We start from the raw sequence: 20,634 nt of genomic DNA on the forward strand, positions 1-20,634 counted from the left end.
AGCATGTGCCAGTGGCGTATAAGAGCTGAAACTTGGCAAGCCATTTGTTAAACAGTTAGTAGCCTGAAATCCATCATGGAAATAGCAAATACTACAAATCAGGGCTCCCCCTCCCTCAAAGTTGGTTCCAGCACACGATGAACATATTCCCAAAAAGCTGATCTTTCAACCTAGAGCCTGGAATCAAGGACACTGGTGGAGCAGAGCAGAGCCAAAGCTGCCTGCAGCAGATATAATGTGCTTGAGAAATGAATCTTTGTTTTTGTAAATCACTGAGTTGGAGGGGTTGTTTGTTACTTCAGCATAATCCACCACAAACTTACTGATACACCACGCTAATGTTAACTAAGTTTTAGTGAATACCAGTGAGCCCTACTTTTATCTGTCCAAACCTTGGTTCAGGTGATTTTTTCCTAAAAACTTGTGCCATCACATACCTTGAATCTGAAAGGATAAAAATTACACTCAGAGACTCAAGCCCAGGAATCCAGGTCTTGGAAGATTAATATAAAGATACACATTCATAATTCCAGTTTTAAAAATCACTGAACTACTGCATCATGTTTAAACCGTGGCAAACACAAGTCTGTTGCTTGTGGACCTGAGTGGTTTGAGAGTGACTCGCCAGCCCTGTCAACTACAGGTCACGCATTACCTTCCCCTCCTTTCCCTCCAGCCGTAGGAATGGAGCGCTGTGTCTTTAAGGGGGACTCGCCCGGAGGTTTCCTCACAGGACAAAATGTCTGCGAGGATCTTGGAGGTGATCGGCGATCCCAGGCTCGCAGCTCTCCTCCTGCTTCTTCGGGGGTGATGGGGTGAGTGTGGGCTGCGAGATGCGAGATACGAGCTATGAGGTACAAGATACAGGCAGTGCGTGCCCACCAGGAGGCCCGGGATCCCGGGGTCCGGGATCCAGCTGGGCTGGGGACAGGAGGCTGCCTGGGGCTGGGGGCGGCAAGGTGAGCCGGGGACTAGTCCCAGGCCTCGGAGATCGCAGAGAAGCCGGCCACCGCAGACCCGCAGACTTGCTGGTGCCCCGGGTGCCGGGCGTGCCCTTGGTCGTGGTCAGGGTGTCTATTATAAAAGATGCATTGGGACCCGGGATTCTGCATAAAGGCCCCGTTTGCTTTCTTTCTGCATCTCATTTTTGCTCCTCCTCTACAGTCTCTCTTCAAAAAAGTTATTTAGGAATATTGAAAATCATGTGCTCTCTCATTATTAAAGCAGCCTGTTGTAGTCAGTCCTTTAACAAGGCCAGTGGTTGGGTACTCCTTCTCTAATTGTATTCACTTTGGGGAGACACCAAATGCAAGCCAGACACTCAGACAAAGACCCCTTCCCCCACCTTCACTCCCACAGTGCTCAGACAAAGGAATTTTCTGATCCCACCAGAGCATACAGGAGCAGTTTGCTACAACTACTTAAACTAACCAAACGGCCCAAACCTTACCAAGCAAAGTTGAAAGAAAAAAATACCTGCCCCCATCCGAACTGCTGAATTAGTCAAGGCTACAAACATACGGTGTTTAAGAGAAACTACTGCAGAAATAGCTTAATACAGTGGCATAATCAGGGTAGTCATGTTCTGTACTTCCATGAATGTAATTATTTATATACTGTTTTTAGCCAAAAATAGCTTGAGGCAACCGCCAATAAAAAATATACAACAATGTATGAAAAGACCAAGAGCCAAAACTAGGTAATTCTTAATTTAAAAATCTTTGTGTTAAAAAGGCCCTCAAAGTAGGGCAGCTTTAAATCCCTCTAATTCAGATTAAATTATGCATTTCACAAGATAAAAACAGATCAACACCCTTCTTTTTAGGAACATATATATTAAATAAAATAGCATAGACCTGAAATAAAGGTCCATTTTAGGATAGAACACTTCACAATTTTCATTAAATAAAAAATAGAGAGAAAGAGAGAGAGAGAGAAAGAGAGAATGTTTCCCAGCCTTTTAGCTAATGGTAGAGGTATCTAAAAATTTGGCTTATGACATTTAGAGAACATCTCTGATTTACCAGATAATTGGCTGTGGGTCCAATACATTTTATACAGTTCATTTGTAACATTTTTCCAGATTTTTTTTTCACACTTAACCTTTTATTCCCTAACCCAGGTATCAATGCTTTACAATTTGGAAGCATTTTTATTTCATCTAAGCCTTCAGCCTGGTGATTCCAGACTAATTTTTCTAATTGTCTGGATCTGTTTATAGATTAATACATGGCAATAAATTAATATTTCAACAGAGATGGATAGGTAACATGAATTGTGGTTTCACTGATACCTCAGTTGTCAGGCTAATTATTTGTTTTAATTATTATATTCTGCTTTGATTAAAAGTTACTGGTGGATAAAAATGTTTTTAGTGTTTTCACACCAGTCTGTGTGGATTTCACATTAGTGTGAATTTCTCACCTAAGATCCAGTCAAGCTCACCTACACATACTTGTTTATAACTCTGCTGGATTAATCCAACTAAAGTGAGTAGCCTAGACTGTGGAAGGATAAATAGAGCTTTCACTCACCTGTTATTTCCTTTTGAGAACATTGTCTGGTTCTCTGGCCTTTAGCCTGCCTGCTATTTTGTATGTCTACAAGCATAGGTATAAAACAATAAAATTAACATTTGTGGGTGGTGTGTAGGATGATTCTCAATGTTAGAGTCATACATTGTGTGTAACCATCCATATTTACACAAATTATTCATCCAGGTTCTGATCTCTTCCCTTATTCTCTATATCGGTATTCAGGGAGATCATACTGAGGAATCTGGATTTTACTGTGATAAGTTTTTAGAAGAATAAAACTTCTTCAAAGAACTTCAAATGCAGAGGTAATTAATGCGAATGTCTTACCTTCTACCAGCTTAGACTTACCATCCTTCCAGATAGTGGATACCATAATAAAACTCACATAGGACAACTCAGAGGCATCATACCATCAAATACTTCTCTCTCCCCTTCCATGAAATAACCAAAATCTACTTTTTTTCATTCTTTTTCCCCTGAAATTGGACTCAAGATTTCCATTTTTAAATTAATTTCATGCTAGCAGTGCTTTTATTTAGCTTCAAGAAATTTTACTTAGAATATGAGCTTGGAAGCCTAGTTAGACAACTATAGACCTGGAACATTTATTTGTTAGAGTCAGCACTAACAGTGCTGTGTTTTAGAGAGTCTGATACTAAGCAAGGTGGGGAAGAGAAAGGATACTTAAGCAGGTGTGTCTGCATAAACGTTTGTGTTGGAGCCGCCAAGCCCACCCCTCCCCACTCCTCATGAATAAACCCTGCTCTGACCTTTGCCATGGGTGTCAAAATCTTCAAGCATCTCTCCCACAGATGGCAGGCTTCCAGAGGGCAGGGACTATGTGGTGCTTCTCTTGGCATCCTGGGCAGCAAGCACGTGCCTGGCCCTGAGCAGGTATACAAGGAGAGTTTGAATGAAAGAGTGGGTGGAGTGAATGGACATGAAATAATCACATTCCTTAGCAACTTTATGGTCGTGTAAAAATTGTTTAAGAACAACTAAGGGGGCTCTTATTTTTCATTTTTTTTCCTTTTTTTCCTTTTTTTAAAAATTAAAGTATAGTCAGTTTACAATGCTGTGTCAATTTCTGGTGTACAGCATAATAGTTCAGTCATACATATACATATATATTCATTTTCATATTCTTTTTCATTATGAGTTACTGTAAGATATTAATATGGTTCCCTGTGCTATACAGTATAAACTTATTATTTATCTGTTTTATATATAGTAGCTAGTATTGTTAGCTAACCATACCAGTCAACAAACGTTAGGTTTGGGGCGGGGTACTTGGTGAGAAAGAAATGCCTCTCACAGGACTCCAGCTCACTAGGCCTCCCTGTCATCTCCTACCTGAGTGATGAGTAACCTCATTTGCATGAAGATCAGCTGAGGACGTGAAAATAAATTTGGTCAGGAGTGAGGAGGTGGATCTGGTTCTTTCTTATTTGCTATTTGTATTTAAAAATCCCCAAGAGAATTCTTCCAGCTTAAACTACCTCCTTTATTAATTAACAGCATGTTAAAGAGAAAAACAGCACTGCCTTTTAGCCACTAAGATCTTCATGTGGACACATTTGAACAGTACATACTGGGAGCTTCCTTTTGTTTTGCCTTAAATTGATACAGCACTGGAAAGGCCAGCAGTGACATCATTTGCATTACCTGATTTCAGCCACCTGTTTATTAGGGACAGCTAATCTTATCACTCCCCTTGATAGATGGGGAGGTAGAGACTCTTGGTGAGCTGGGGCTCATTTCACTAAACGCAGTGTCCCCTCCAGTCTCCAGAGTTGAGGCTGTCTACCCCTGCCTGAGCTCACATGCCTGAGGATTGCTTTATAAAATTTCTTTTATTTATGTAGAAACCCCATCACATACATACTCTACCTAAATGTATACACATGATCACGTGCCTGCTTTCTTAGGACCATTTTCTTTGCCTTTTGTCTACCTCTTCCCCCTTCACAGCTGCCACACTCTCAACCCATAGTGTATCTTCTTATTTTTCTTTATATATATATATACATACACACACAACACACACAAAATCTTTTATCGATATATCCCACACAGATCTACATATTATTAGTAAGAGTGAGATCAAATTATACACAGTTTCCTGCATCTTGCTTTTCTCCTTAAACAGTTTCTCCAGAAATGCCTCTAGATCATCTGGCAGAGCTCCAATCCATCCTTTTCAATGGCTGCATAATATTCCCTGGGGTGACCACACATTATTTACCCAGCCATTCTACCACTGATAGGCATTCCCTCATTTCCAGTTTTTTTGCCGTTCTAAGTGATACTGTGATAAACATCCTAATACATGTTACTTAATGTATTGATGCTTTTAGTTCTGCAGAATAGATTCCCAAGAGTGGCATCCCTGATTATATCTATTTTTAATTAATAGAAATAGCCAGATTGCTTTTCCTAAAAGCCTTCACATCTCCATGAGGAATGCATGAACATACTCTTTTCTCTGCCCCCTTCTAGCTTTGCCTGACAGACCTCTTCATTTTTGTTAGTCTTGATGGATCTAAAATGAGACCTTGTTGTTACTTTAACAGCATTTCCCCGAATATAAGTGATGTTGTGCATCTTTTCACCACTTCCCTGGACATCTGGTTTTGCTCTTGGGTCATTCGCCTACTCATTATTTCTTGCCCATTTTTCTGTTGGGTTGTTGATCTTTTTCTTTTCAGTTTGTAAGAGCTCTCTGTGAATCGGGGTTGTGGCTGAAGATTCGAAGACTTCTTTCTCTTCCAAGCTCAGGTGGATGACAAGGAGCTTCTCCCCCTCTGCACCATAGGGATGGTTGAAATGGGTTTGCTTAGCAGAGCTTCTAGGAAGGCTCTGCTGGGAATGACTTGTGGCCAGTTACTGCAGGTCACTCTTTAGAGATGGAGTCTGAAAAGAAGGCTCTATTGAGTCAGACTGTGGCTGTTGTCGGAGGACTGAGAAGGTGAGGCAGTTCTGAACCATGCTGCCTTCCACCGGTTAAGACCTCCGAGAGCGAAGGCCTGCCAAGACAGAGGATGCCCCTCTGCTGGCCTCAGAGGGGCAGCACTCTCCTGGCCGACACTTGTGGTGTTGCTTGTCCCTGGCTCAGATCAGGCTCTCCACTGACTCTAAAGGATTAAGACATCAAAATCAGTGCTTCTTATCCTTCTTGCCACCTTATGTCTTATAACAGATGGCACTCCTGGATGTGGCACTCCTCTGGTCATCCCAGATTTTGAAGAAACCCAGAGACCTCTTCCAGGGAGGTAAAGCATGACAGTAATGGGTCACCTCTGGCACTTTTAGGGGCACATCAGTAATAATTACTCTTAGACTTTTTGGCACGCGTAGCAGAGTCTGCAGGTTAGGTACAATTTTCAACACCCAGCTCAAGAGAGTGTATCAGAATGTAAAGCAATGGTCTTACTATTATATAAAAAGTTTAAATCTCTTTTCATTTATAAAGTAAATATAGAGACTCATAATACTATTCTCTCCACTTTTGTGTATGTCTAGTAATTTTTTAAAAAGGCACTCTAGAAAGATAAGATTCTTATTGTAGAAGCAATAGAATTCTAAAAAAAAGAAAAAAGTAGAAAAAAATTCAGGTAAAGTTGGGTAACAAAAAACATCTTTTAGACTAAAATCTGGTTCTGTTTATGAGCCGTAATGTTTGCTAACCATAAAAAAGTTCACCTTGAAGGTGGTCGGTAACCCCCCTACTCATCCCACCACTTTGGCTTTGGGGACTTTAGGGATTTAATAAATCTCTTGGGGGAAACACAGCCTTTCATTTCTAAAGATCTTTTATACTAATTATCATGAGTGACCATTTCAAATCAATGCCTATGATATCAGAAGATATGTAAATAGCTATTTCTTTAGTTAGAAGAAGACTGGTACTTATCTTGTTTGATGATTCTGGTAAATTCGTTCTTTATTTTAAAATTTGAGAGCTCTGTTAAATGTCCTGCCTGATCTCAAGTGGACTTCCTTGGTGGGAAGAATAATGAGGTTTAGAAGATTGTGACGCATCTGTAACAAGACTATTAGCAACTGAATTACTAAACACTAAATACTATTGCAGAAACTTATTTTTCCTGTTCTCATCTTTGTCTTCAGTCATTCCTAGTTGCCTTTAATAAGAGAGATTCTGGAACTTCATTATCTCCCCTGCTGCTGGTTCAAAACCTGACAGCAGGACACTGGCTATCTCACTGTGCGTTTTCCCCCCACCTTGGCTTGAATCTTCCCCCTGAAATAAGTTCTCAGAAGAGCTCCAATTCTGTCTCTTACTATTATTTTTAAACTTTCAAAGCACATTTGTCTAGAATCACACTTTGACCTTTTGTGAAGTTATTTTTTAAAGAAGAAACTTCACTTTTTCTATTCCCCCTCGTTTGACAGGTTATCACAGTGGGAAACGTTTTCTTACTAGAAAGGACTTGGCAGTGATAGTCACTGGGTTGTGCTTAGATCCCTTTAACTACAGATATTTGTTGGACAAAGCAGGCAGCTATTACTTCTATTTTTCTTCCTTCATTAAAAGAACTGACCAAGTTTTTTTTATCTTGCTAATACATAGAGAGGGCCATTTAGTTGGAATGAGCCATATAGGAAACTAACTTTATGACTGAGGCACCTATAAGAAGGTCAGAATAGTGAACACCGGAGGGACATAGCACTAGCCAGTATTTCTAGTATCTACCTTTAAAGCTATTTCGTTGAATTCCTTTTACTCTGCTGCCTGCCCTCTGAATTTTTCTCCTAGCACTGCTGATGGCTCTACAGAACTCAGAAGTCACACTGCAGTGTTCCTACCTGAGAACTTGGGTTGGCTGGAAACTCTGAGGCAGTGACAGAGATCCCCACCCCCCAAGGCCCTCAGGACATGGCCCATCATCTAATTTGAAGGTAAAAGTTTAGAAGGCTGCTTTGGATATTGCTGTTTCCTAAATGTGTATATTTTAAGAACATTTGAAGAGTTTTTAGGACTGACAATTTTCTCATCAGCACATTGTTTTTAAAATCACAAAAACAAAGTTTTTTTTTTTTAATGTTGGAACAAGTTCTCTCCTCGAAATCTAATTTTAAAAGGCTGCTCGGCCCTGGCACTTTCATCCCTAAAGTCTATGAAACAAAATTTTCATTCCTAAAACTTACCCCCCCCACTCCTTCCCAAAGCTCCTTCCTTCTGCAACACCGTGAGAAGAATTCAACAGGAAGCCTTGCTCTTATTCAGAAAAGACAGTTTTGTTTTGTTTTTTTAAGACCTCAAAGGATACTAGTTAAAACTCATATGTACATACGGCACTAACTTAGCTTATTCTTATCAGATGCTTGGCTTCCCAATTTTTGTCTCAGTATTTAGTAGCTGAGGACCCAATGAATTTCGAAGATAATTCCTAGCTAAGGAAAGAGAGACTAAACATTTTTAGCATTTCCCTCTCCTGGGGAATCAACAGTTAGTAGCACACACTGAGAAAGACACGCAAGTATCTACGCAAACTAACCACAGGATTTTTACCTGTGGTAAGAGGGAGGCGTGGTTTCTTCACAGGCTAACTCTAGTCCTAGAAGTTGTGTGTCGGGGCGTGTGTGTCGGGTGCGCGTGTAGTTTTGTGGTCGTCTTACCCCGGTCTCCCTCGGTGCACAGGCGCTGCACGGAGAATGAGGTGCGACGAGCCGGCCTCGACCATGGAAGAGAGCGGCGGGCCGGACGGGGCCGCGGGCCGCCTGGGGGCACCGTACTCCGAGGCGTGGGGGTACTTCCACCTGGCGCCGGCGCGCCTGGGCCACGCGTCGGGCCCCCGGGCCACCTGCCGGCTGTGCGGGGAACAGGTGGGCCGCGGCCCGGGCTGGCACGCGGGCACCCCGGCGCTGTGGAAACACCTGAAGAGCGCGCACCGACGGGAGCTGGAGGAGAGCGCCGCCCGCCGCTCGCCGCCCGCCGCCCCCGGCCCCGCCGCGGCCGCGGAGGGCGACTGGGCGCGCCTGCTGGAGCAGATGGGCGCGCTGGCCGTGCGCGGGAGCCTGCGGGAGCGCGAGCTGGCGCGGCGCGAGGCGGCCCTAGAGCAGGGCGAGCGCGCCCTGGAGCGGAGGCGGCGGGCGCTGCAGGAGGAGGAGCGCGCGGCGGCCCAGGCGCGCCGGGAACTGCAGGCCGAGAGGGAGGCGCTGCAGGCGCGGCTGCGGGAAGTGAGCCGGCGCGAGGGCGCCTTGGCCTTGGCGTCGGCCGGGCTTTGCGCTCCGCTCAAAGAGGAGCCTGAGGGGGACAGGGACGGCTACGTCATCACGAAGGTCCTCCTGTAGGTTTTGGCAACTTCCATCCCCACCAGGCCAGCCTACTGCAAGTGTGGTCCGCGGACCCGCGAGCGGGATCTCAGGCCCGTTGCCGCCCTGTCGAATGGAGATCGCCAAATGCGGGGCTTTGAGAAGCACTCTGGAAGCCAGAGCAGAACCCAAAATCACTAACTCCTTGTGGTGCTCTGGGGTGCCTGGGAGTGCAGCTGCAGCGGTCTTCTTTGCTGGTGGCCTTCAGTGACATCCGTGCAGGGCGTGGTTTTCCTCTGACTGCCTTTGGAATGAGAGCTACAACAGCCCCGTGAACCTAGATCACCCGGAGTCATGTCCACTTTGTACCTAGTGACTTTGAAAGGACAGAAGTTTCCTTACACACCAAAGACTATCACACTGTGTGCCTTTACACCAGCCGGGGCAACCCAGGGTGGAGGGTGCACGGAAATGAGGATAAAGCATTTTTACCCAAAAAGAGTTTACTTATTACTTTAGTAAATCTTTGATGAGTAGTCTTTGCCTAGCATCAAGTTCTGAACAGTAGGCTGTTGAGGTTCCATGACTGGTCACTACCCTGTCTTTTCTTGTGCCTTATAAAGGCAGTCCCGGAGAACACCTTTTTACTCCCCTCCCCAGCTTGCCTGACAGTACCAAGTGCACCCTATCTTGCCTCCGCCATCTTTCCCGTTTCAGACCCAGTGGCAACTGTGGTAAATTTCCCTGCTTATCTGCCTTACTCCTTCTGTCACCTTATTAGCAAGACATGACCTCATCCCTCCTTGTTAGGCAGAAGCTTCCTTCCCAGCATCTCCACAGTCCTTGTTCCCAGGCCAAAGGAGAAGGCATCCCTCCCATCGGAGGCCACTTCTCTCTCCTGTTTTCCTCTTCCACCTTTATTGGGCCTTTTCCTGTCTCCTCCTCTCCCTTTCTTCAGACTCTTCCTCTTAGCAATAGCCTAGTCTCCCTTGTACTGAAAAGAAAGACTTCCCCAGCCTGGATGCTCCCAACTGAATACCATGCAAACAAGGAGTGTGGAGCAGTCCTTGCTGCCTGTACTTCCTCTGCATCCCTTACCCCTTCACTCGTGGTCAGCTTTCCATGCTACACTGGACCTTTAAGAAGCCATTACAGTCTCCCAGCGGCTGAATATGATGATTTCTTTTCAGCCTTCACTTTGCTTATTCTCTCCCTTCTTGAAATTTCTCCTTTGGTAGATGGAACTTGCCTTTCGTCCAGAGAATTCCTTTTCCTGATGTAGACGGGTTCCCAAATAATTTTTCTTCAGGTCTCTTTTTTCCTTATTTTTCTGAGAATTTGAAAATTTTCAAGAATCCAGAAAAAGCTGGAGAGCTAATACAATGAATACCCACATATATCCTCCAGTTAAGCAGCTGATAACATTTTGCCATATTTATTTTTCTTCCATCCACCCCAAACAGGCATGGCATTTCATCTCTAAATATTTCAGCATGTTTATCCCAATAGCCTCTAATATAGAGTCCTTAATCAAAATTCCCTAATTGTCCCAAGAGTATCTTTTTATCTTTTCTAAAAAACAGGAACCAGTAATGCATGAAACAGGATTCATACCTTACTTTTGATTGTAATGGGAGTTTCTCTTAGTCTAGAATAGCCCCCTTACTATTTTGTCCCATGACACTTTTGAGAGAGTCCCAGCCATCTGTTATATAGACTGTCCTGTATTCTGGATTTATCTAATTGTTTCCTTTGGCCAATTTATGTACTCATTCTTGACTCATCTACCTACAGAGCTACAATTATCACCTCTGTGCCAGCGACTCCTGACTACCTTCAGCCTGAGTGTTCTTCCCAGTCTGTCCATGTCCAATCCCCTGTAGCACATCTCCCCCTCTACTTACGTATCCTGCCACTGCAGATGGAAGGGGTAAATCTATTCAATTCTGCAGCCCCAGCCCTCATCCAATAACTAAAAATTACTGGGCTCTTAAAATGTATCAGGTACATCTACATGTATCAGGTGCATCTACATGTATTATTTCACTTTATTTCCTTAGCAGTTCCTTGCGGGGTATTAATACTATTCCCATTTCACAGCTCAGGAAACCGAGAGAAGGGTTAGGTAGCTTGTACAAGATTACGGTTGTAAATAGTAGAGTTGGGATCCAAATCCAGTCTCGACCTCCAAATGCCATGCTCCTAGCTGCTGTATGGTCTCTCTTGTTACTCAGTCACCGAGCTGACACCTGTTTTCTTTCTAGCTCCAACTCCAGGTAATACCATCCATGACATTAATATGTACTGAGCATTCACTGTGCCAGAGCTGTGCTGAAAGACGCTTTACAAGAATAACTGCCTACCATGTGGCAAACCCTTAATTACGCTTATGCACATTTTGTAGAGGAAGAGACAGGCTCAGTGGAGCTAAGTAATGTCAAGGCAGGGTTGGATTTGAACACTAGTCTCGTTGAATCTTAGGCTACTGCGTCTATTTTTACAAATTATCACACCTGTCTTTCTTCTGATGCCACCTGCCAAGCTCAGGCCCCATTTATCATTCACCTGGGATTCATCTTCCCATCCTTGTCTTCCCATACTGTCCCCCACCTGACACTCAAGTTGGCCAAAGGAACAGTCCTAGGCCAACAATGATTATTCTCTGCTCAAAGGACCCACAATCACCCATCATCTACTGGCTTTGACCTTGTGGCCTCACATCCAAGTCTTCTTCACCTCCAGGCCAGTCTTATTTGTTCCTCCCCTACACATGCTGTATACAAAATGGTCTCCTTGTTCTTCTGATGTGTCCTGATCTTGGCACCCTTGTGCCTCTGTTTGCCTTTCCTCTACTTAAAAAGCCCCTTCAATCTCTGAATATGAAAAATCCCATCCATTTTCAAAGACCAAGCTCAAATTCAACTTGGCTGCATGAAGCTTTCCTGGATTCCTCACCATTCAGAGATGACTCTTTACTTCTCTGGACTCTCATAGGATTTTGTATGTCAAAACCCTTAAAAAGGCCATCTAGTATGTGGCTCTGGGGTCTTACCTCCTGCCAAACACTGAGCCCTTGGGAGCAGGGATGGAGTTCACTCATCTTCTACTCGCACAATGCCTTGCCTGTAACAGTTGCTCAGTAAATATTTGAGGCATTGAACCCACTCAGTGTTTTAAAGATTTTTGAGTTTCCCCAAATTACTAATGTAATTATTCATTTATCTTTAATTATCTGAGTAGAATTCCTAAGAGAAAAAAATAGCCCAAAAATAGCAGTAATAATTTTTAAAAGCCATTTAGTCAATGAAGATTTAATAAGTTTCAGTTACTAGGCAGACTGGTTTGAATCCAATCACCTAGCATGTCATTATCAAGAATGCTTTTCTTAAAATTACTTTTTTCATTACACAAGTAACACACATGCAATGCCCCAATCTAGGAAGAACAGCTGAAAAATACAATCCCCCAAAGTTCTGCCGCCTTAGTAAGACTGCTATTAACATTTTAATGTATTTTATTCTTTTGTCCCTTGCAATATTTATATTACCCTATATAACACTACAAGGTATTTCTATTAAGTATTGGAATTTAACTTCTTCATGTGGATCTGTAAGTTGGGCTGTAAGACCTGAATCTGGACTTTTTGGAAGGAAACAAAAAATTACTGATGCTACCCTTCATTTTCACCAGTTGTTAGAACCATTAAAATAAGCAAAGATTTGACTTTTACAGTCTTAACTGCCCCCTCAAGAAAGATGGCTAACATAGCTTGTTCAGGGTATGGGGAAACCAATTAGCCTGACTGATGACTTAGCGCTGGTTGTGGAAGTTACACACTTTTTTACACTTTTGTATTGTAATTTTTTTATATCAAGCATAAACTACTCTTAAAATAAAAAATAAAGTTACTTACATTTTGCAAATGAAAAATCCTATCAGCATTCAGCTTCCTTATTTAAAATAAACAAAACCTCCAACACAAAAACTGGTACAATCTGCAATTCCAGAAAAGCCTAGAAAGAAATGGCAGCCCTTGTCCTGTCCACCTCCATCATCTGACAGGAGAAAAATGAGCCTGAGTGCCTTGTTCGGTATGAGGAGATAGTAGCTATGATGGCTTACCTGGCTCCAGCCTCCTCATCAGATACTCTGCCTCTTTGGCCTTGAGGGTTCTGCCCGCTCACCTGGCAAAGCACAAGGGCCATTAGGACCAACTGGCTTAGCTGGCAACCTGTCAGCTAAGCGCTGGGATTTGAGAGCACAGAGATGGGCTCCGGGGACTGCATCGGCCTCTCTTGCTGTGGCACAGTCTGCTTATAATGAGAGTTGTCACTGCTAATGGGTGATGGTGACATGCCTTGCGTACACTGGCAGAGCTTCCCTGATGTATGAGACTAGGCTTGCTAATAGCCCCACCAGGATGCTGCTTTTGAGAGCAATGCACACAGTGGCAAAGTGGGTGGCTGGCAATGGGATGCAGAATGCCCTGAACCCAGCTCCTGAATGCCTGCCATGATGTAAAGTGATCAGTTACTTTTTGGGGTTGAAACGTGGCAGGGAGGAGGGGAGGGGGCAAAATGGAATAATGACAACCAAGAGCTCGGGCCCTTTATGCACTTAAGTTGTCATCCTTAGAGGCTGGAGAAACGATGGGCTTGGCTTGCTGTGAGCTGACTTTCTTCTTTAAATAGCTGCCCATGTCCTTCACATCTTGGAAGCAATTCATAAAAACTGGGCTTTTGTTTTGGTGCCATACACTCATTAGGGAATTCTTTCTAAAGATTGGATCTTCCTACCTTTCCACAACCTAAGTCTGCTTCTTTGTCTGGAGAAAGGATGAGGTGCTCATTAATGTCCTCTTCGGCTCTAACGTGCTACGATCACATAAAATACAGTGAAACATCAATTATCCTTTGAGTTAATCCGTTGCTCTGTTCATATTTTCTTGCTAACTGCAGGTTGAGATGTTGAAAGTCACATATGCATGCTTATTATTAAAAATAATAGTAGTCTACAGAGCTACAGTAATCAAAACAGCATGGTACTGGCATAAAAACAGACACATGGATCAATGGAACAGAACAGAGAGCCCAGAAATAAACCCACAGACCTACAGTCAATTAATCTTCAACAAAGGAGGCAGGAATATATAATGGAGAAAAGACAGTCTCTTCAGCAAGTGGTCTTAGGAAAACTGGATAGCAGCATGTAAATAAATGAAGCTAGAACACTCCTTTACTCCATACACAAAAATAAACTCCAAATGGCTTAAAGACTTAAATATAAGACAAGACACGATAAATCTCATAGAAGAAAATATAGGCAAAACATTCTCTGTCATAAATCTTAGCCATGTTCTCCTAGGGCAGTCTACCCAGGCAACAGAAATAAGAGCAAAAATAAACAAATGAGACCTAATTAAACTTACAAGCTTTTGCACAGCAAAAGAAACCGTAAGCAAAACAAAATGACAACCTGCGGAATGGGAAAAAATATTTGCCAATGATGCGACTGACAAAGGCTTAACTTCCAGAATATATAAATATCTCATACAACTTAATAAGAAAAAAACAAATACCCAATCCAAAAATTGGCAGAAGACCTAAACAAGCAATTCTCCAATGAAGACATACAAATGGCCAATAGGCACATGAAAAAATGCTCAATATCACTAATTATCAGAGAAATGCAAATCAAAACTATAATGAGGTATCATCTCACACCAGTCAGAATGGCCATCATTCAAAAGTCCACAAGTGATAAATGCTGGAGAGGGTGTGGAGAAAAGGGAACCCTTCTACACTCTGGTGGGAATGCAGTTGGTGCAGCCATTATGGAAAACAATATGGAGATTCCACAAAAAAATAAAAATAGACTTACCATATGATCCCACTTCTGGGTATTTATCTGGAAGGAACTCTAACTCGAAAAGAAACATGCACCCCAATATTCACAGCAGTACTATATACAATAGCCAAGACATGGATACAACCTAAATGTCCACCGACAGATGACTGGATAAAGAAGTTGTGGTATATTTATACAAAGGAATACTACTCAGCTATAAAAAAGAACAAAATAATGCCATTTGCAGCAACATGGATGGACCTGGAGATCATTATTCTAAGTGAAGTAAACCAGAAAGAGAAAGAAAAATACCATATGAGATCACTTATATGTGGAGTCTAAAAAAAAAAGACACTGAACTCATCTACAAAACTGCAACAGACTCGCAGACATAGTAAACAATCTTACAGTTACTGGGAAAAGGGAGAGGAAAAGGATAAATTTGGGAGTTTGAGATTTACAAATGTTAACCACCATATATAAAAATAGATTTTTAAAAAGTTTCTTTTATATAGCACAGAGAACTATGTTCAATATCTTAAAATAACCTTTAATGAAAAAGAATATGAAAACAAATATATGTATGTATATGCATGACTAGGACATTGTTCTGTACACCGGAGATTGACACACTGTAACTGACTCTACTTCAATAAAAAAAATAATAAAATGCAATATGGAAAAAAAAATAGTAGTCTATCACACATTTTCTTCCACAGAACTGAGGTACCAACTGTATATGATTCACTACCTAGAAGTGAAAATGTGTATGTGGTAATGAGCACGCTCTCCCATACCATACTTTTTGCCCTCACAACACCCTGCAGGCAGGACAGGTATAAGCTGTCCGTGTTTTACAAGGAGGCGCCACATTTCACCAAGGTGAAGTGGCCTGCTAAAGACCACATAGCTAGTAAGTGGCAGACTGGAGGCTCAAGCTCTATCCAGGATGCTGGTTAGACCTGGGACCAAACAGTTGCACATCCTTCCATGACTCTCTTGCAGTCCACCTCTTCACCAGTGCCAGGACCTCTGTATCCTGGCCTGAGTGCTTGCTGAAGTGCTTGGGTTAATGTTGGCTCTTTCCCATCCAAGAGTTCTTGTGCTGAGGTAAGCAATGCAGCTTTCCCAGAGTAAATGAGGTTAGTCTTTATTAGTTTCCTACAGCTTCTGTAATAAATTGCCCCAAACTTAGTGGCTAAACACAACACAAATTTATTATCTTACAGTTCTGCAGGTCAGAAGTCTGAAGTGGTTCTCAAAAGTGTTGGCAGAGCTGTGCTCCATTCTAGAGGTTCTAGGAGAGAATCCATTTTCTGCCTTTTCCAACTTTCGGAGGCTGCCCACATTCTGTAGCTGTGGCCCCTTCCATCTTCAAGGCCAGCAAAGACCAGTCTTTCTCACAATGCACCACTCTGCCACCCTCGTCCACATTTAAAGCACCTGCTCCTTATCTTAAATTCAGTTAGGCAGCAACCTAACTCTACCTGCAATCTTAATTCTCCCCTGCTGGGTAATGTACTGAGTTTCCGGGGATTAGGATGTAGACACTTTGGGGTGTGTGTGTGGGGGGGGGGGGGTGGCAGACATTTTCTGCCTATCACAGCATTATATTGCCTCGTCCATGTCTGGGGGTTGTGAGAAAGGCATGTGCTTGATGGGGAGACCCTCTTCCTCAGAAATCAACACTTTACTGGGGGTCCAAATCTTTCCTCCTTGTATCTTGGTCTCTCTGCCCAGTGCAGACAGTACTCATAGACTTTCCTGAGAAAGATACTTGGAAGGTGAGGGTGCCTCTAGGAGGCAATTAGAGGCCTCTGTAGTTCTGAGAACATTGGTAAATTTGTGGGCTGACTAGGATCTGATTGACTAGGAAGGCTGGGTGGTGTACGTGAGGAGTTGGTTGAGCCTTTGAAGTCAGATGTGAATTAAAATCTAAGCTTTCAAAAAAAAAAAGTCCTCAAATGTTATGATTAGTCCACAAGTTGAAATATAAAATCTAAGCTTTCCAACCACCTATGTTAGGTGCTACCTTGGCAATAGCCTCAACCTCTCTGAAATCCAGTTTCTTCATCAGTAAAATGGGGATAAGACATAACTTACAGAGTTGTTATACTAATTAAGATGTTATTTAGACAAATTCTAACATAGTTTAAACTCAGTAACTATGACTTCTTTCTTTTTCACCTATTTACCTGAACAGGAGCTCAAAACCAATCCAAAGGACTTCAGGAAGAGCAAGTTCTCTGGGATGATTCCTGAGAAGCTGCACACACAAAGTCATTTTCCTTCATAACAGAACTATTTTTCTATCAAAATATACATTTCTTACCTGGTTTGTCAAATAAGTGTATCTAGTCAAAACTCAGTATGACTTGTAACTACAAAGTAATCTGACCAATTTCACAAGTAAATGCATCAAAACTTATCCATCTAAGCACTTTTTGCCTTCAAACTAGCCAACTTTGAAGACTATACAATCATTCCAAAAATGCTTCCATGCTTAAAACACTTCTGGAACTCTTAGAGTAGGAGTAGCTCTCAGAGTTTCTGGTACATTCTGTAAAACATCCTAATGTTGGCAAATATTCATCTTTCCAGGAAAAGTTAATTTTTTTAAAAGAGCTGGCAGTTATTCAGAGCCCAGTCTGGTGAATATAACCAGATTAACATTCCTGGCTAATAAGGTGTAATTATAATAAAGCGATGTAATTGTGTGTGTGTGTGTGGTTCATAAAGTGGCCTTGATAGTGTTGTATATTAAGGTTAAGTAAAGGTAGCATGGTCGCAGGAGAGATTAAAGCTCATTTTAGTCGGTTTATGATGTGAATGAATTCAGATAGCACTGGGAGTCATTACATATTTAAACAGTATTAAATGTTTCTTTTTATGAAAATCTTAATTATGACATTCTCTGAAATCTGATTTCATAGTATTAAAATGAAGGCTTTAAGGAAAAGCATTAAATGCTAATGAAAGCTTTATTATTTCAGTATATATTCTCCTGGGCCTTTGGTCAAGGTAAGTAATGATCAGATGAATGAGCTGGCAACCTTCCTGGCCTTGGAAGTCTACTAGTAATTGGAAGCTAAGTAACACACTGTGACATGTTTAAATGTATTTAATAATATTCCACCAACTTCTCCCTCTCTTGCTGTCTGGGCAATGAAACACCATGGCATTTTAACACAGATGAGGAAAGCTAGCTTTTTGTTGGAAGAATTTCTGGAAGTTATCCTTACTCAGCAGACAGAAGACATTGTTTGCCGCCATCACATCAGCCTCCCTGAGTATGTCTGCTCCTCATCCTCCAGGGAAGTTTTGATTTAAATGTTCTCCATCCACTCCAATTTCCAACGATCTGATAAATGTTGCTTGGGGGGGGGATGAGGGTGAGGAGGGGGGATACTTCAGTGCTCTATTCTTCAGACTTAGAACCACAAAACTCCAATGTCTGAGCAGGCAGAGTTAATGTAATCTTCAGGTAATTAGAGGAGATGCATAATTTAATGAGGGGCTGCAGTCTCAGTAAGGTTCTACCACTGTGTACATATCAAACCCTTCAAAAACATGAGTAAAATATTTTGAAGGCAGAATTCGTAAGATTTCCCAAAAAGGTCTGGTTTACAGGCAGATCTGAAAACATTAAAAACCACCACCACAACAAACTGCTCCTTCGCCCTCTACCCCAAGAACTTTGGATTTTGAAAAAACTTTGAAATGAACAGAAACTACTTTGGATTAATACTCTTTTTGGAACAATCAAGACCTTCATGCGACCACTTGGGCTTTGCATTCTACCAAATACTATCTAGAAATACACATAAGGTCCAAGGCTGCAGCAAGTCTTGCCCAACCTGGGTGCTGCTGTCTCCCAGTGCCCAGAGCAGCGCCGGGCCTCTAGGAAGTGCCTCAAGGCTATCTGCTGAAGGAATGCACGCTGCTCAAGGATTCTTACAGAGAAGCATCTGTAATCTAGTTCTTCTTCGAGTTCTGCCTGTAGCTCCTCCGCTCCCACAGGGTACTGAGGGCCAGGGTGGCCTGCCAGATCTCCCTAGCACTTTCTCCAACGGCTGCATTTCCAAAGTCATGCAGAATCCACCCATTCTTTGAGGATGATCGTAAAGGGTCCCCCATAATACCTTCCACCCTTTCTCACAGTCTACTGTTTACCAGTCTCCTGTTCATTCTCCAATATTTACTAAGAATTCCAGCTCCTTATGCAGTCTTGTCCACGTATCGTCACCTCAGGGAATGAAGACGACCTAGCCACTTACTCACCTCATCTGTCATCTTCCCTGACTTCAATAACCACCATCTCCACTCCGGGATTCTCCTCCTACAACCGCACACTTGGTACTGATAGCACAACGTAATTAATACAATCACTGATATTGGAGGGCTTATTATGCACTGGACACTGCTCAGTGCCAAAAGGCCTTCTCTCATTTAAACTTCCCAACAACTCCATGAAGACATTTAGATAGAGGTTTAAATAAACTTTTACATGTCATTTAGTTCAGGAGTGATTTCCACCCAGGTCAGTCAGACTCTTAACCATCCCACTGGGATGAAAAGAATCAAGATTTAAACCCCAAATCTGCCACTCTGGCACACAGAGTTTCTGACCTTGAACAAAATAAAAACCTAAGTCTCAGTTTTCCAATTCATAGAATACTGGCAGAAATAAAGAATATATATTAAGTACTTCCTTAGAACAGTGCCTGACACACCACAAATGTGTGTTTCATCCATCCTCCCAGCAAACGCTTCATGAACACCTCCTAAGCATCTAGTCCTATGGTAGGTACTGAAGATACAGCAGTGAATAAGACGATCAGGGTCCCTGCCTTCACAGGTCTACCCAACCCCTGCTGGGTGCTCAGTAATAAAACACTTGATGGAACAAGCCCTCAAGGAGGTCTGCTAGCCTCTACTCTGCCTCTCTTCAATCAGCCACACGTAGTCAGTGGATTACAAAATCAACTTAGCGGTTGGAATCAGTGATTTGGAAAACAAAAACAAAATTGCATTACCCAAACTAATGGCTAAGTATTAGTATACAAAACCTGTTACACATGCACACACAGACACTCACCTACTGAGCTGTGATATATATACATTGTATTTCTTAACATAGATCATGGCCAAAATGGTTTGAAAGCCATTGCTTTATACTCTCCAGTAGCCTCAGTTCCTTCCATGTATCCTCTATCACATAAAACTCTATTCACATTCAAGCCACTTGCAGATCCCCAGGACCACTCTGCTCCTCTATTTCTATGCCTGTAAGTGCACAGAGCTAGACACCAGGAATGCAGTTGTAAGAAAAACCAAAATTGTGCTTACATGGTATTTAAGAATCTAGACAAATATTACACTAATCACACTACATAACTGCTATGTAACTGTGATATATATATAAGTAGTCTAGATGAAACAAATATGGACTTTCAAGAACATGTACCAAAGGCCATTAGTCTAGGGAGAGAAGAGAGACTTCCCTGAAGAAGAATCAATCAGCAGAGATCTAAATAATGTCAGAGTTAAGTAGGGATAAGGGTAGAGGAAGACCATTCCAGACAGAAGATAGGCAGGCCTCAGATGAGAGAGGACCTGGCACGTTTGAGGAACTGGAAAAAAGGCCAGCGTCCTGGAGACCAGAGAATGAGTGGGAAGGTAAAATAGGACAGAACTGCAAAATCTGGCAGTGGCAAGACCAGGTGGGGTCTTATGGGCTAGGATTGTGTTTTCTGTCCTCACAGTAATGGGAAGCCATGGGAGGATTTAAACAGGAGATGATGAAATAGGATTTGTAAAGACACTACGTCTGCAGTGTGGAGGATGGGACAGAGGAAGGAATGACTTCAGGGGGACCAGTTGGGATGCTAGCAGAACAATCTAGATGCGTAGTGATAGTAAATTAATTTAACAGATTGGAAATTAGGGTGAGGAGGAGATGGGGTGGTGGGAA

At 42.4% G+C, this 20,634-nt stretch overlaps 3 protein-coding genes and 1 non-coding gene across 7 annotated transcripts in view; 2 read left to right on the forward strand and 2 right to left on the reverse strand.

Annotated features, from left to right (window-relative positions):
* PDE8B (phosphodiesterase 8B) overlaps positions 1–3,397 on the reverse strand; it is a 283,401-nt gene extending 280,004 nt beyond the window's left edge. For both annotated transcript variants that reach the window (XM_015245637.3, XM_072958471.1), the window contains exon 1: positions 3,308–3,397. In XM_015245637.3, coding sequence (XP_015101123.2) covers positions 3,308–3,397 — 90 coding nt within the window. The remainder of the gene's footprint in view (positions 1–3,307) is intronic.
* ZBED3 (zinc finger BED-type containing 3) lies at positions 692–12,859 on the forward strand. Of its 3 annotated transcripts, XM_072958478.1 has the most exons (5): positions 733–815; positions 2,760–2,842; positions 5,737–5,809; positions 7,315–7,457; positions 8,200–12,859. In XM_072958478.1, the coding sequence occupies exon 5, from the start codon at positions 8,214–8,216 to the stop codon at positions 8,850–8,852; it is 639 nt and encodes a 212-aa protein (XP_072814579.1). In that variant the 5' UTR covers positions 733–815; positions 2,760–2,842; positions 5,737–5,809; positions 7,315–7,457; positions 8,200–8,213; the 3' UTR covers positions 8,853–12,859. The 3 variants fall into 3 exon arrangements, with proteins under 3 accessions (XP_072814578.1, XP_072814580.1, XP_072814579.1); XM_072958477.1 differs by lacking the exon at positions 2,760–2,842 and having other exon boundaries at positions 692–815; XM_072958479.1 differs by lacking the exons at positions 2,760–2,842; positions 5,737–5,809 and having other exon boundaries at positions 719–815.
* Positions 3,298–20,634, reverse strand: part of AGGF1 (angiogenic factor with G-patch and FHA domains 1) — a 48,548-nt gene continuing 31,211 nt past the window's right edge. Inside the window, exon 15 of the mRNA XM_072958475.1 lies at positions 3,298–3,423. The gene's annotated coding sequence lies outside the window, so the exon portion shown is untranslated. The remainder of the gene's footprint in view (positions 3,424–20,634) is intronic.
* Positions 5,491–5,628, forward strand: LOC116280140 (small nucleolar RNA SNORA47). The gene has a single exon (XR_004189469.1). It is a non-coding gene; the product is annotated as a small nucleolar RNA SNORA47 (small nucleolar RNA).

Source organism: Vicugna pacos, chromosome 3 (assembly GCF_048564905.1).
Source record: "Vicugna pacos chromosome 3, VicPac4, whole genome shotgun sequence".
Lineage (NCBI taxonomy): Eukaryota > Metazoa > Chordata > Mammalia > Artiodactyla > Camelidae > Vicugna > Vicugna pacos.

Excerpts from the sequence above, each read along its gene's own strand:
- ZBED3 (XM_072958477.1), top strand. The coding sequence starts at position 8,214 with ATGAGGTGCGACGAGCCGGCCTCGACCATGGAAGAGAGCGGCGGGCCG.